Source organism: Muntiacus reevesi, chromosome 1 (assembly GCF_963930625.1).
Source record: "Muntiacus reevesi chromosome 1, mMunRee1.1, whole genome shotgun sequence".
Classification (NCBI taxonomy): domain Eukaryota; kingdom Metazoa; phylum Chordata; class Mammalia; order Artiodactyla; family Cervidae; genus Muntiacus; species Muntiacus reevesi.
In genome coordinates this window covers 158,258,113-158,273,643 of record NC_089249.1, presented here as the reverse complement: position 1 = coordinate 158,273,643, position 15,531 = coordinate 158,258,113, and the positions used below count along the sequence as shown (strand labels likewise).

The 15,531-nt window shown below is 39.2% G+C and overlaps 1 protein-coding gene across 1 annotated transcript in view; it reads right to left on the bottom strand.

Moving 5' to 3' along the window:
- Window positions 1–15,531, bottom strand: part of EFCAB14 (EF-hand calcium binding domain 14) — a 41,404-nt gene that overhangs the window by 12,125 nt on the left and 13,748 nt on the right. The window contains exons 4-7 of the mRNA XM_065913684.1: window positions 7,508–7,606; window positions 4,103–4,213; window positions 1,894–1,998; window positions 664–855 (exon numbers count right to left, since the gene is read on the bottom strand). Coding sequence (XP_065769756.1) covers window positions 664–855; window positions 1,894–1,998; window positions 4,103–4,213; window positions 7,508–7,606 — 507 coding nt within the window. The remainder of the gene's footprint in view (window positions 1–663; window positions 856–1,893; window positions 1,999–4,102; window positions 4,214–7,507; window positions 7,607–15,531) is intronic.

Below are 15,531 nucleotides of genomic sequence, written 5' to 3'. Positions count from 1 at the left end.
AAGATTCTCTAGTTATTGTCACTGTCATTGTTCCCACCCTTAATAACTTTTTTTTTAACTCCTGATTTTTTTTTTTTAATTTGGCTGTGCCGAGTCTTACTTGTGGCACGTGGGATCTAGTTCCCTGACCAGGGATTGAACTGGGACCCCCTCCATTGGGAGCATGGAATCTTAGCCACTAGACCACCAGGGAAGTCTCAAACTGAAGTACAGTTGATTTACAGTGTTGCATTAGTTTTCAATGTACAACAAAGTGACTCCATTTCATGTATATATATATTTTTTCCAGACTTTTTTCCATCCTTAGTAACTTAAAAAAGAAAAGATCAAGAAGACTTTCCTTGGAAATATATGCCGTAGCTTCCCTACCAGATGAGTCACCGGCAACACAAAAGGAGGCTTGTCATCTTTGCCAATAACTTGTGGGGAGGCCTTGGCAAGCAACTGAACCTCTCCATATCTCCCTTCCAAATCAGGACTAACACCGCCTGTGCCATTCACATCACAGAGCTAGTGTAAGGATTGAAGGAGACAGGATTAAGCACAACACAAATGTGGAGCCTCTCAAGTATGCCAGAGGTCAGTGTCTGAAAAGGTGGTGGAATGTCATCCATGTACAGACAAAACACACAGAACACGTCAAAAAGAGGGGAAGAGGCTTACCATGCTGGAGGACAGGTTCGCTTGCTTTTCTACCTTGCTCATAGCAACCAGATCTCTTTCTATCAAGTTGACTCTTTGGGTAAGATTACTGATGGTCTCATTCATCCCCTCGAGTTTAAGATCATTCTGTCTCTGGTACCCAGCTCGGGCACTGTTTACTTCCTCTAAAAAGCTGTGGAGGTACAGGATATCCTAGAGTGGAAATAAATCAAGTTATGGAATCCAGCTAAAGACATGTACTAGAAAAGCAGGGAAGCAGTAGTGAACAACCCTTATTTTGTCAAGTTACTGAAGTAAACTCCTTTCCCTGCTCTAGACCATCGATCGTCTGTCTCTGCTTTGTCCCTCCACTCTGAATTGCTCCCAGTTGACTCCTTCTGGAATTATCTGACCTCAGTTAGACAGGAGGGGGAAAGAGGGAAGAGACTACCCACATGCTTCACTCTTTGGTCCTAGAAAGCTGAGAGCTTGGAAATTGATTTCCCAATGTTTACCTCACCTGCTGGTGAGAAAGTTTGCTGGGTTATTAACTGAAATGTTCATTAACCTAATTTGTCAAGAGTGAAACCACCATTGGAACAATACCAATTACTGAATTGGCTCATGTAGCAAAACAATAACAGGTAGTGCATTATTTAGTATAAGATTCAATTATTTTTTATTGACATTCTCCAGTACTGATTGCTATTTAAAAAGGAATGATGACTACAGGTTTTACAGGGCATTAAACTCAGTATAGGAATTCTTCTTAGTGAAGATTTCTTTTATTCTCTTTAATGTGATTCTGAACTCAATATCATTTTCCCTCCTCTGGTCTTTAGTTTTTAGAAACTCTTCATTTTCAAGGATATGCTTTCTACTGTTTTGAACTGTGACTCAAAACAGCTATCATTTTAATTTACTATTCATCCATCTTTAATTTGTCCACACTGCTATTTTTCAAAAACAGTTTCAGGATAATCTGGTTACTCTATGACTTTCAAGATGTGAAAAGGAACTTACTCCACTGATGGACATGCAGGGGAAAAAAAAGCAATGTGCCAAGGAGGAGACAGGCTGCATGTTGGATCCCTGACAGAGCCACACGTACCCTCTCTCTGTTTAGCTCTCAGGCAGGCAAACGTGTGCAAGACATACCTGCTGAGGGACCACAGCACGGAGCCCATACTACGCAGGTCACCTTCAGATTACAGTGTGGTCTCAAGGGAGTTAAACCAGAGTCAAAAGTACCTGTTTCAAATTCTCACTGTGGGTTTTATTGTCAAGTTCAGATACAGTGGAAGGTGATGGAATGATCTGGTTGCTTCCACCGGTTTCCTTCAAGGTGTGCTGATTCTGTTAACAGGAACAGAGGTTGGTATAGGAAATAAGTACTAATAATAACTACAACCACTTATTCATCAGGGATGGCCTGGAACAGTCCAGCTTCTCACAGGGGCATTCACAGATTAATCAACAATCATTTCCTGAAAGCCTTAGTGTGACCAGTACTGGGCTAGGTCACCAGGTACTTCTGGGGAGGCCTGGCCTAAAGCCTGGACTGGACCAGCAGCACCCAGATTACGTCAGGGAACTGAGGTCCTGTTTCTTAGCCTCAGAATGAGAAACTGAGAATGAACTCCCTAAAAACTAGGTCTTCTCTCCCAGTTCCCTTTATTCTCAGAGAAACTAGAGAACCCCTGTATCTCCCAGGACCAACTCGGTCTGAACCTGGTTAGTGTCACCATTTTTCCAGGATTAAAGAGATCTGCACATTCAAAGAACAGCCAGTCATGGAACCACTGGCTTTGGGCATTGAGCAACATAATCAACCATGCACATTATTAACTTTTCAGTTTGTACAGCACATGCCAAGAGTTATGTTTGAAGGTTACCCTTCCTTTCTCATCCCATTCCCACTGCTCAAGACTCTGAAGAGACTGAAGTATGACATGTTTATATACATTTTCCCCTCTAACAGAAAATGTTTGTATGGCTTATTCAGTAGTAGGATTACCACTGGCAACCACAGAAGTTTAAAAGATGCAAATAAAATGATAGGAGTGTGCAACTGGCCAAAATAGTTTTCCTTGAAATCTGAAATCCTAGACATTGTCAACTCTGCTTCTATAATAATCAAATGGTAAAATAAAGAAAAGGGGAGGAGGAGAAAAAAAAGATAATCCCATGGTTCTATAAACTATGAATTTTTGAGTTAGGAAAAAGTGTTTTAGAAAATAATTACTTTGCGAAAATGCTCAAGCTATTAAAATAATGAGAATAATAATAATAAAAAAAGAGCTGTTGGGTTAGAGAAGTCTTTATTATCGTGGATCAAACAGTTACAGGGTAGAGCTAGAATTAGAATCCATGGTGTCCGGACACCCAGATGAGGGCTTTTTCTTCTGGGTCAGCCCCACTAAATGAAAATAAGGAGTACTTGTTCTGAAAAAAATGAAAAACCATCCTTTCCAGAGCTCTAATATAGTCCAGGTCTCCTTGGTACAAACTGCTCAGTTTAAACTTGAAACTCCAAAGCTTGAAAACAACATGCAGGGGAGATCTAGAAATTGGTGGAGAATCTAGGGAATTTTTGTGTGCCTTGTACCATCCTGATTTCACATATGGATACCTCTTCTCTCTGGCAGGACAGTGAGGGCTGTGCCATTCTTTCTCATCCTTCATAAACCTTTTGTGGAGCTGAGTATCCATTAGGAGATAAATTAAAGCCTTTGAAGGACTGAGACAGCTTATATTGGCACAGCATTAAGAGAAATTTGAAAGCAATTACTGAACACTGCAGGGGTTTTGCTGTTGTCTCAGTTATCTTTTGCTGCATAACAAATCATCCCCAAACTTGGCGGCTTAAAACAATAGTTTACTATTTCTCATGATTCTGTGCATTGACTGGGCTCAGAGGGGGTGGGGTAGCATCCCACTTCACATGGCATAGGCTGAGGTCATCAATGCAGCTGTAATCTGACTGGGAGACTGGCTAAAGCTGGAACACCCAAGCTGGCCTTTCACCCTCTAGAGCTCCTCTTTGCTTGGCCTCTAATCATTCCACAGTCTAAGAGCCCTGCCCCAGCTCCTGATTCACAGAAGAGTGAGAAATAATCCAGTGTTGTTTTAAGCCACTAAGTTTTAGGGTGATTTGTTATGTAGCGATAAATAAGACACTTCCTCACCCCCTTTCCTTCTTTTCCATTTTATTTCTAACATGTTCCACTCTGAGAATGGTATCTTAGTGCTGTACCTCCTTCACCACATTTGCAGACTCAGCTTTTCCTATCTTAGTTAACAGATTGTAGAAAAATCAATAAACACTGCCTACTGTATCTTTTAAAAAGGTGCCTAGTGTGGTCTGTTTAGGTAAGTGGAAAGTTAGTATCACATGATAACACACAAGAGGACAGGCGGGAGTGTGCTGACTTTCGGTAGTATTTGTAGATTTCCTTACCATGTCACTCTGTAGTAGCTCCACGGTTTTCTTGTGTTCATCCACAGTCTTCTGTATTGCCTCCACAGCAAGATGGACACTATTTAAAGTGTTGCCAATGGAAGCTACACTCTGAACAGAAACATGGAGTAGGGTCGGTGGTTTTTCCTTTTTGAAATTTTTAATAGCTTTATTAAGACACAACTGATAAACAATAAACTGTTCAAAATGTATAACTTGCTAAATTTTCACACACACACACACACACACACACACACACACACACATCTGTGAAACCATTACTGCAATCAAGATAATAAACATCAATCACCCCCAAGTTTCCTCACACCCCTTTGTAATTCATTCCTCCCCACTGCCAGGCAACCACTGATCCACTTTCTATCACTACCTATTTATCTATATACCTATATGTGTCAGTTTGCATTTGCTAGAATTTTATATAAATAGAACAGTGAGTGAGCATGTACTTTTTTTTTGTTCTGGTATGGCTTCTTTCACACAGTATAATTATTCTGAGATTTACATACGCTGTAGCTACTCAGCATGTTGTTGAGTAGCATTCTACTGTATGGATACATCACAGTTTATCTCCTGACCTGTTGATGGCCACTTAGGTTGTTTTCAACATTTGATTATTACAAATAAAGTTGCTATGGACATTCACATACAAGTCTTCATGTGGGTATATGTTTTCATTTCCCTTCATCATATGCCTTCTTGTCAACACAATACTTAGGATTGAATGCCTGATCATATGGTATGTATGCTTAACTTGTTTATTCCATCTCCTCATCAATACTAGTATCCTCAGTCTGTTCTTTGTTAGTCATTCTAGTGGGATTGCAGTGGTATATCATTGTGATTTTACATTAAACACTGACCTAATGGAGGATTATTTCAAATATCTTCAAACTATGAATTCCATGTAGCTTGTGCTGACACAATTAACCAGAAACTACACACACACACACACACACACACTTTTCATAGAGGAAAGCCAGAGCTTTCCTAAAAAAAGAGTACTAGTTTATAAACCTGGGACCTGTAGGTAAAGTTCTCCCACAAACTGTCTCTATCAGGCCCTGCAGGCAGACGACCAGAGGTAACATGGTAGATTGCCACTCTCAGAAGAAAATGATGACTTCTGAGTAAAAATAGGTGGAGCTATTTTTGGCTTTGGGAAACCCAACATCGCAGAGATGAAGGGAAAATTTCATTTGGCAGCAAGTGTTCTTCTGCTTTAGAATCCCATCGGTAACTACTGAGTAGAGTTTGATATGGGTAGTAGTTTATTTGCTTTCATTGTGTGTAAGGAGCCCAAGTGGATTGAGGATTTAGGAATATAATTCAGAAACTGTCTTTTTAAAAACGGCTTGTTCTAAGGGATCATACAAAAGAGTGTTACTAATTTGGTAGGTTTTGGCCTTTCATTAAGATATACTGACAATTTTATAGTGTCTCATTAGTATTTTTAACCAAGGGTATTTTTATTACACTGATAGCCAGCCAGGAATCCAAGAGAAAAAGAAATGTCATTTTCAACATTAAAAAAAAAAAATTACAGGAGATATATTGAAGTTAGGTTTTTGAGATGACCTACCACTTCAAAATTGAGCCGCTTGTAATAAAAGTAGTGCCTGACATTAGAAATGCACAGAATTGCAAGGAGACAACATGCTGGGCAGAAGTCTCTAAGCAGGGATGTTATCTATACAAGCTTTGTTGTTACAGAAGCTACAAGCATTCAAAGACATCCACTGTTAGAGAATCCTTACTGACTGGATGTATGAGCCCATCAGGATGCAAAAAGATAGTAAGCTCTTGTTTAAGATTTTTTTTTTAAGGAAGCAGCTGACAGCATGTGAACTCTACAGCAAAACCCTGAAACTAGTATTCTCACCAACTGCAAAGTGCCTGGCACATACTGGAGGAAGCCCCACAAATATTTATTGAATGAATGAATGTGAGAATAAACCAATTTCCTCTTCGAATGCAAGACTGCCAGAGTTGCTTCTGTATTGAAGGTACAGAGGCCTACCTTTTCCCCATTTGGCCTTTGGAACAATAGCAAAAAGAAACTGGTCTCATCTGGTCCCTATATTTTTTTTAAAAGTTGTAAGCAGATGACCATATTGGACAAATAGCAGACTACAGAGACTGCGCACACACAGTGGTGTGGCTGTAAAAGTCTTTTGTTTCTGGCTTATGAATTTCTCATTCCCTGGTGCAAACAATTTATACGTTTATAGAGGGTGGTGTGGGGCTTCTCTGGTGGCTCAGTGGTAAAGAATCCACCTGCCAATGCAGGAGACACAGGTTCGATCCCTGAGTCGGGAAGATCCCCTGGAAAAGAAAATGGCAACCCATTCCAGTATTCTTGCCTGGGAAACCCCATGGCCAGAGCAGCCTGGTGGGCTACAGTCCATGGGGTTGCAAAACAGTCAGATACAACTTAGCGACTAAACAAAAGCAACAACAACAAAAACAAGAGCCTGGGACAAAATCAAATCAAACTTGCCACATGTTGACTTTTAAAAGTCAAAGATTCTAGATTTGATATCCATTGTCTGGGGTTCTCTGCTTCAGAATCTCTTCTTTCATTTCCTGCCCCAGGGCCTCATGTTGCTTGTGTGCCCTCTTTTCCTTCCATTCCCAACCCATTCTCCCCACCCAGGTCTAGAGATCCTCACATTTTCTTCATTTGGTTGGTCACTGCCTCTTGCTCTCGGCCTGAATCCTAGGGATCAAGTAAACAGAAATTCTAAAGTACTGTTTGCCTAGGGCCTAGAGTCTAGAGTACATACTGAAGAGTGATTTGCTTAGAGGGTGTGCCCCTTCACCTTTATAAAATAATATATACTGTTTTCTAAAATGCTTTTTACCAATTTATACTCTCAGCAGGAGTGTTCGAAAGTTTTCTTTGCACCACATCTTTGTCAACATTCATCATATCCCGGAATTTTATTTGTACTTCTCCAAATCTTTTTTTTAAACCAAAACCAATAAAAACACACTCACCAAAAACACCTCTCTTTCTCAATTATGGAAAATAAGAGCAATTTAGGGCAACTCTCATGTACAACTGCTCTGCTTTCATAAAAACACTGTGGATGTTGAACTGAAAAGGCAAGTAATGAAAAGCAAACCCACACATGTTAACATGAGTCCCAGCAAAGCACTCCTGGGATTTGGAAAGCCAAATAAAATGATGTGAATCATATAAACCATAGTTAAAGTCACTTGCTGCAAATTAAAAGCCCAACTAACCACACCAAAACAGAGACGTCTTGAACTCTGCTACTGTCTTCTTGGAGTAGCTGATTTCAAATACCAGCCTTTCAAAGAAAATTTGCAAGAAGGTAGGATTACAGTTGGTTAATTTCAGTATCTACACACAGCGCTTACCTTCTGAAGTCCCTCTACAGTGGCAGGCAGGCTAATTAAGTCTGCAGCTGACTTGACGTTGGCTTTGAGGTGGTTTACTGCAGAAGTCAGCAGAGAAATCTGAAAGGAAGTCAGTAATAAACAATAAAAACAGAATCTGTAGAACAAATGATCACTTCACACACACTGCAGTTGATGAAGATTGTCAAGGCACCTTTGGATGCCACGTGATTCTGCAATCCAGACACCCTGCCCCGTCAGCTCACAGGAACAGAGGAACTCTGTGGAGTACCTTGGATAGACCTGAGGTGTGGAAGGCAGCAATAATGCCCCTTCTCTCCTGGCCAGGCCAAAGAGGGAAAGGCAGGTATTATTCTTTACCCCATTCTTGGCAGCTACAAGATCCAAAAATCTTAAATTGCCCAAAAGATGCAGTGATTATAATACAACCCTTAAACAACTGTACAGGAAGAAAGCTAATGATCAAGGACCTCTAAAAGATTTCATTTTGATAAAAAATACCACCTCAGTTACTTACTGAACTTTTGTTCCTACCCAAGTGGGAAAATATATTATAAAGTAAAAGCCCATCATCACAAAATATAGTCGACAGGAACTGAACCTGACAACCTGAATGGCACTTTCAACTACTTGGGGACTTAGTTTTGGTTTAACAATGTGATTAATATTTCAAACTCAATTGCTCAACCAAAGCACTACTTTGGACCCTGGAGGGGCTCAATAAATACCCACTAACTTGCTGGCTGACTGACAGACTGAATGTATTAAAATAGGAGTTGAATCAAAATAAAATTTATCTTCCCTTCTGCGATTTAGGGATAAAATTCTAAATAGCTGGACTTCTCTCTTGAATGAGGACTGGGGGAATCTGTGTAATATGCCATTTCAGGTTGCAGAGATCATACTCCAACAACTGCAGTGTGGCTGAAGTTCCACACTGCTTTCCTGTCCCATATTCGAGGATGAGGACATAGACCTACCAATAGCAATTATATTCAGAGTGGCCTCACAGAGTAATCAAGGAAGGTTCAGGACACTTGTGACATGTCTAACCCTGTGGTAGGCGTAAACCTGACCCCTTATTCTTTTCTTCAACACATATCTGGCACCTTCTCTGTGCCCAACACTGCGGAGAAAGTAGCAAACAAGATCATGAGGTTTTGCTCTCATGGAGCTTACATCCTGGTAGAAAGGTGATAGAAGAACAAAGAAAAAAAGTATTAGATAATAACAAGTACTATGTAAAGTATTTAAAGAGAGCTCCTAGAGTGAGCAGTAGCATGTTCTGAACAAGGGAGTACAGTGGGGAGCCCTGGAACTTTCCTCCCTCTTTCCTTTTAGGAGGGATATGTTCAGGGGTGGCAAACCATTTTCCTTTCATTCATCCTCTCATTTATTTGTGCATGCTGAGTCACAATCATGTCCAACTATTTGTGACCCCATGGACTGCAGCCTGCCAGGCTCCTCTGTCCATTGGATTTTCCAGGTAAGAATACTGGAGTAGGTTGCCATTTCCTACTCCAGGGGATCCTCCTGACCCAGGGTTCAAAGCTGGATCTCCTGTGCTTTCTGCATTAGCAGGTGGATTCTTTACCACTGAGTCACTAGGGAAGCCTTCTCATTCATTCATTCCTGCAACAAATATTTATCGAGCCCTATTTTATTCCAGTGGTGAACAACACAGATGTCAATGATCATTCGTGTTTACATTTTAGTGCAAAGAGACATGGAATTTCATGTAAGAAAAATATTTAGATAGTGGGATGCATTAGAGGAAAATTAAAATAAGGTGACTTGATGAATGACTGGGTAGCTACTTCAGACTGGACTATCGGAGAAGGTCTCTATTAGAAGATGAAATTTAAGATGAGATCCAAATAATAAGGAATTAACCAGCCAGATCAAAAGAAGTACATTTCAGAGGGAACTGCTAGGTCCCGGTGTGGGGAAGAGCTGGGCATATTGGGAGGATAGAAAGAAGGCCTGGGGGTAGGATTAAAAGATGAGTGAGAAAAGGATGGGGAGCAGGGAGGGGAAGAAAGGGGAGGGAAAAGAGGCAGAGGTAGGGAAGAGGGATGGAGATGAAGGTGTTATTAAAGAAACAAGTACTAAATGTAGTACCAAATAAAGTCTGAGAAAAGACTTTTACTGCAGGTTGAAAGGGACAAGCTTCAAATCAGACTCAAATCAGACTCTGACAGAGAAGTAAGAGTTTTATATATAGAAATAAATCAGCTTTCCTTTCTAGGTTATAAGGGTGAGTGTGGCATCAGCGAGTAGGTAGGAAGCAACAGCAAGAATATTCTTCCTTCATAGCATTTCTCAAAGTGACAATGATTTATTTATGTGTGTGATTTTAAATGAAGGTTTCTCTCCTCCACTAGACAGTAAGCTCCATGTCATCAAGGAGCTTTTATTTTCCATAACACACCTGGCACAAACACAGGCGTTCAGTAAGTATCTACCCAAAGAATGAATGGCTAAGAATGAACACTCTGTGGCTGAGATGGGCACTGAGAAGGTGAGTCTGAGCAGAGCAGAGGGTGGAGGCTAGGAAGTAGAAATAAAATTACATAAGTGTGAACTAATTTTCCTCACTGGGAGTATGGTATAACAACAACCATTTCATAGGGATGTGTGATGATTTTAAAATATGTCCACAAATTCTTTGATGGTCTTCCCTTTAAGAGGTGGACACTAATTTCCTTCCCCTTGAGTGTGGTCTGCACTTGTGACTCATTTTTGGTCCACAGAATAAAGTGCAAGTGACAAAGGGCAACTTTGGAAACTAGGTCATAAGAAAGCAGCGAGACTTCCTTTTTGTTCTCTCTTAGATCACTTGCTCTGGAGAAGCCAGCTGCCACGTTGTAAGAACACCCAAGCAGCCCCATGGAGAAGCCATGATGGGACAAACTGAGAACTCCTGCCAACAGCCCTGTGACTGAGGATCCTTCAGTCCCAGTCAAGCCTTCAGATGATGCAGCCTTGATACTATATTTTAGCTGCAACCTTAGATCCTCGCTAGAGCAACTCAACTAAGTTGCTTCCAAATTTCTGACCCAGAAAAACTGTGAGATGATAAATGTTTGTTGTTTTAAGTCATGAAGTTCTGGGGCAAATGTAACACAGCAACAGATAACTAATGCAGGCTATGAGGATTAAATAAGATAACTAGAACTCTTAGCATAGTAACTGATACAAACAAAATACTAAGTAAATCTTAGCTCTTTAATAACAAAATTTAATAAGCACTTAAACATGGAATTCTCCGTAAGTGTTCCAAAATATTCAGACAAATAATCAACATTCCAGCTCTATCCATTTAAAAATAGAATGAGTGAGAAACCTCAGCCCCAGAGAGATATTTGCAGCAAACCATAAATTCTTGAGAGCAGCAATTACATCAAAGAGGTTTTAACCATGCCTTTAAAAAGGTATGAATAATATTGAGGTCTGAAAAGCACATAAGGAAACAGGTATTCTCATGCATTGTTAATGGAAATGTAAATTGGAGACACTTGTTAGATGGTTATCGAGCAGTATCTGTCACAACTTGAAATGTTTATACTCTTTAATCCAGCAACTTCATTTCTAGAAATATCTATCCTAGAGGTTACTTGCTTAATCAAAAAGAAGAAAATACCTAGGAATAAATCTAACTAAGGAGGTAAAGGACCTGTACTTGGAAAACTGTCAGACACTAATAAAGGAAACAGAAAATGACACAAACAGATGGAAACATACATTGTTCATGGAGTGGGAAAAAAAATCATTGTTAAAATGACCATACTACCCAAGGGAATCTATAGATTCAATGCAATCTATATCAAAATACCAATGGCATTTTTCATAAAACTAGAACAAATAATTTTATATGGAAACACAAAAGACCTCAAAACGTCAAAACAATGTTGAGAAAGAAGAACAAAACTACAGGCATCATGCTCCTGGATTTCAAACTATACTATAAGGCTACAATAATCAAACGGAATGGGACTGGTACAAAAACAGACACATAAATCAGTGGAACAGACCAGAGAGCCTAGAAACGAACCCACACTTATCTGGGCCATTAATCTACAAAAAAATATTGCAAGACTATACAATGGGGAAAAGATAGCCCCTTCGATAAATGGTCTGGGAAAACTAGACAGCTACACGCAAAAGAACTGAACTGGACTACTGTCTCACACCATGCACAAAAAAGATCTGAAACCATAAAACTTCTACGAGAAAACACAGGCAGTAAGCTCTTTGACATTGCTCTTAGTAATATTTTTTTGAATCTATCTCCTTAGGCAAGAGAAACAAAAGCAAAAACAAATGGGACTTCATCAAACTAAAATGCTTTTACGCAGTGAGGGAAACTATCAACCAAGTGAAAAGGGATTCTACTGAATGGGAGAAGTTATCTGCAAACAATATATCTGACAAGGAGTTAATACCCAAAATATACAAAGAGCTCATACAATTCAACACCTAAAAAAAAAACAACCCGATTAAAAAATGGGCAGATCTGAACAGATTTTTTTCCAATGAAGACAGGCACATGAAAAGATGTTCAACATCACTGATCATCAGGGAAAAAGCAAATGAAAACCACATTGCCTCCCACCTGTCAAAATGACTGTCAAAAAGACAACAGATAACAAGTATTGGAGAAGATGTGGAGAAAAGGGAACATAATGTAATGGGAATTAAACTGGTGCAGCTACTATCGAAAACAGTATGGAGATTCCTAAAAAAATAAAAAACAGAACTACCATATCATCTAGCAGTTTCATTCCTGGGTACTTATCTGAAGAAAATGAAAATATTAGAAAAGATGTATGTTTCAAACACTCCCTGAAACAGTTCTTATGCCAACATAAAGTTGAGATGAACTATCAAAAATAAAAGTGATAAAAGCAGCCAGAGAGTACCCTAATAAGTTTCAAATCACTGTATAAAATGATAAAAAATGACTATGCATGAAATGGTTTCGCTTAAATAAAAGTTCCTGCTTTAAGTCAGGCAATTAATTTTTTTAAAAAACTAAATCAGTCCACACCAAAAAGAGAAAAAAAAAAAAAAAAAGAAATATGCACCTCTATGTTTACTGTAGCATTATTCACAACAGAAAAGATATACAAGCAACCTAAGTGCCCATCAACAGACGAATGGATTAAGAAGTTGTGGTGTGTACTATACACATACACACACATATACATACAAAACAATATTACTCAGCCATAGAAAGGAGTAAAATCTTGCCACTTGTGACAATACAGATGAACCCAAAGGACATTATGCTATGTGAAATAAATCAGACGGAGAAGACAAACACTGTAGGAAATTACTTATATGTGGAATCTAAAGAACAAATGAACAAACATAACAAAACAGAAACAGATACAGAGGACAAACAGGTGTCTGCCAGAGGGGAGGGGTATGGGGGAAGGAAAGAACTAAGTGAGGGAGATAAAGAGGTACAAACTTCCAGTTGCAAAATAAATGAGTTATAGGCATGAAATGAGCAGCGTGGGGAAGGCAGTCAATAACTACGCAATATCTTTGTATGGTGACATAAGTGACACTGGTGATCACTTTGAAATGAAAATAGATATCAAATTATTTGTTGTGTAACAGAAACTAACAGTGTTACAGGTCAATTATACTTCAAAAACAAAGTCATAAAAAGAGACCAAATTTGTGGTTGGTTACCATAAGTGGGGGGTGTGGATGATGGTGGTGGTGGTGGGGAGGGGAGGGGAATTTGGAGGAAGATAGTCAACACATACAAACCTCTTGTTATAAGATAAATAAGTACTAGAGATGTAATGTACAACATGATGAAGATAATTAACACTGCTGTATGTTATACATGAAAGTTGTTAAAACAGTAAATCCTAAGAGTTCTCATCATAAGGAGAAATACTTTTTTCTACTCCTTTAATTTTGTATCTGTATGAGATGATGAATGCTCAGTAAACATACTGTGATAATCATTTTATGATGTAAATCAAATCATTATGCTGTACACCTTCAACTTATACAGTGCTTAGTGTTAATTATATCTCAATAAAGCTGAAAGAAAACGTAAATTTAAAAAAAGATTATGCTCACAAGCATAAAGATGTGTGCTCAAGACTATTCACTGGTTTCTTATTTGTAACAGCAAAACATTAGAAAACAATCTAAACGTCTATCACAAGGATATAGATATATTGAGTAAACAGAGAAAGCTGTAGGATATGTACCTAATGACTCCATTTATAAAGTCACACATATGTGTGCACATGTATACAATAACCTATAAACTAATTCATATTAAAAGCTATTATGATTTTGTAAATGTATATAAAGTGAACTGTAAAAGTGTAGCCCAGACTATTGACAACAACTATAGGGACAGGGAATGTGTGTATCTGTGTATGATGGGGGCACATACAGAGATGGCAGCGAAGAATTTTCTTAAGAGTTTTATGTGTATCTTACTATTAAATCTTATATAAGAATATGTTCACATATTACTTGTGAAATTTTAAAGACAAAAGATGGGCAGGAAATAGACACATAGGAAAAACACATCACAAAGCTTTGGGAGGGGCGTGACAGATCTCCTTGGCTAGCCCTTTCCCAACCCCACGCCCTCCACTGGGCCTTCCAAGACTATCTTAACATGCTCAACCCTGAAGTACTGGGAAGGGGTCTCTCCCACATCTCTTTTATTCAATGCCCCAGAGCATGTACACAACTGGCTCTATACCAACTTGACAAGCAAGGATATGATTATTCCAAATACTTATCAATTGTGTGGTTACCTTTTTCCCACCTGAGGGAACAACTCCTTTCACTGACAACTGGCCAGATTTTAAACAGACAACAAGCTGTGTTCTGGGTGAAGCAATCTGGGTAGAGCTACTCTCCCAGGTACTGCACTATCCTGATCACAAGTATCTGGAGAATGGTCATGGCCTCACAAATGGCCAGTGTGGCTAGTTGGCAGCTACCATTTCACCTAAACCAGAGGAACAGCTGAAAGCCAAGGCAATGAAAGATGAGGTGCTGTCCACTTCTCCCCATGCCCCAAGTGCTCTAGGCCTGGGCTATCAGCTCACTCACAGAAAGAGTACGCTCTGGAGAGCTGACCATTCATTTTCCTCTAAGTGCTCTCTTAGAGGACCATTCAAGTCCTCTAAATGTTAGAGGACTTAGAGAACTTCGTACTCACTTATATGACCTGGATCATACACTGGTCACCAGGATTCAGCTACAGTCCCAGAAACCACAAAACTGGATTCTGTTTATCAGCACTCCTCTCTTGGGTGGAATAATGCCCACATCTGTGGAAAACTACTGCAAAGCTACATGTGTAACTAGAATGAAAGGCAAGGGACACTCTCCCATTACTGACATCAGAGGCTGTTTAGGTCTCTGATAGACACATTCTAGAATGTTAGGTTGGATTTGAGCATTATAAAACTTATCTCTAACGTCACATAATGCAATTCAAAGAGTCTAAAAAAAGTTGAACTAAATACAAACCATTAAGAAAAAAAGCCCCTACATTCCAGCCAAAAGATGAGTCATGACTTTCATGGATATTACATGACTTTTCATTAGTGAAATTAAAAATAGCTACTGTAGACCATTTACTTATTAGACCATTTTATACTATAAAGTCTGAAATGTTGCTTTTTTGCTTTGGGGTTAAAATTAAGTGCTCTTTAAATAGTAAGTAAAAAAGTTACTAAAACAGATAATCATCGATTATAAGCCCCGATGGACTTGACAACACATTCTTTCAGCTTTATCCACTAAGCACCTACTGCATCCTTTAGAGGCTATATAAAGATGGAAGGAAGAATAAAAAACTGGAAAGAAAATAGGTTTCTACAACTTGAATATTTTGTTAGCACTGCTACACAGCAGTCGACCTTGGGTAAACCTCTTAACCTCAATGAGCCTTGGTTTTCTGATCTGTAAAACGGAGACAGTACCTCCTACTTCATAGAGCTACAGGAGCAAAACAGGACATCTCA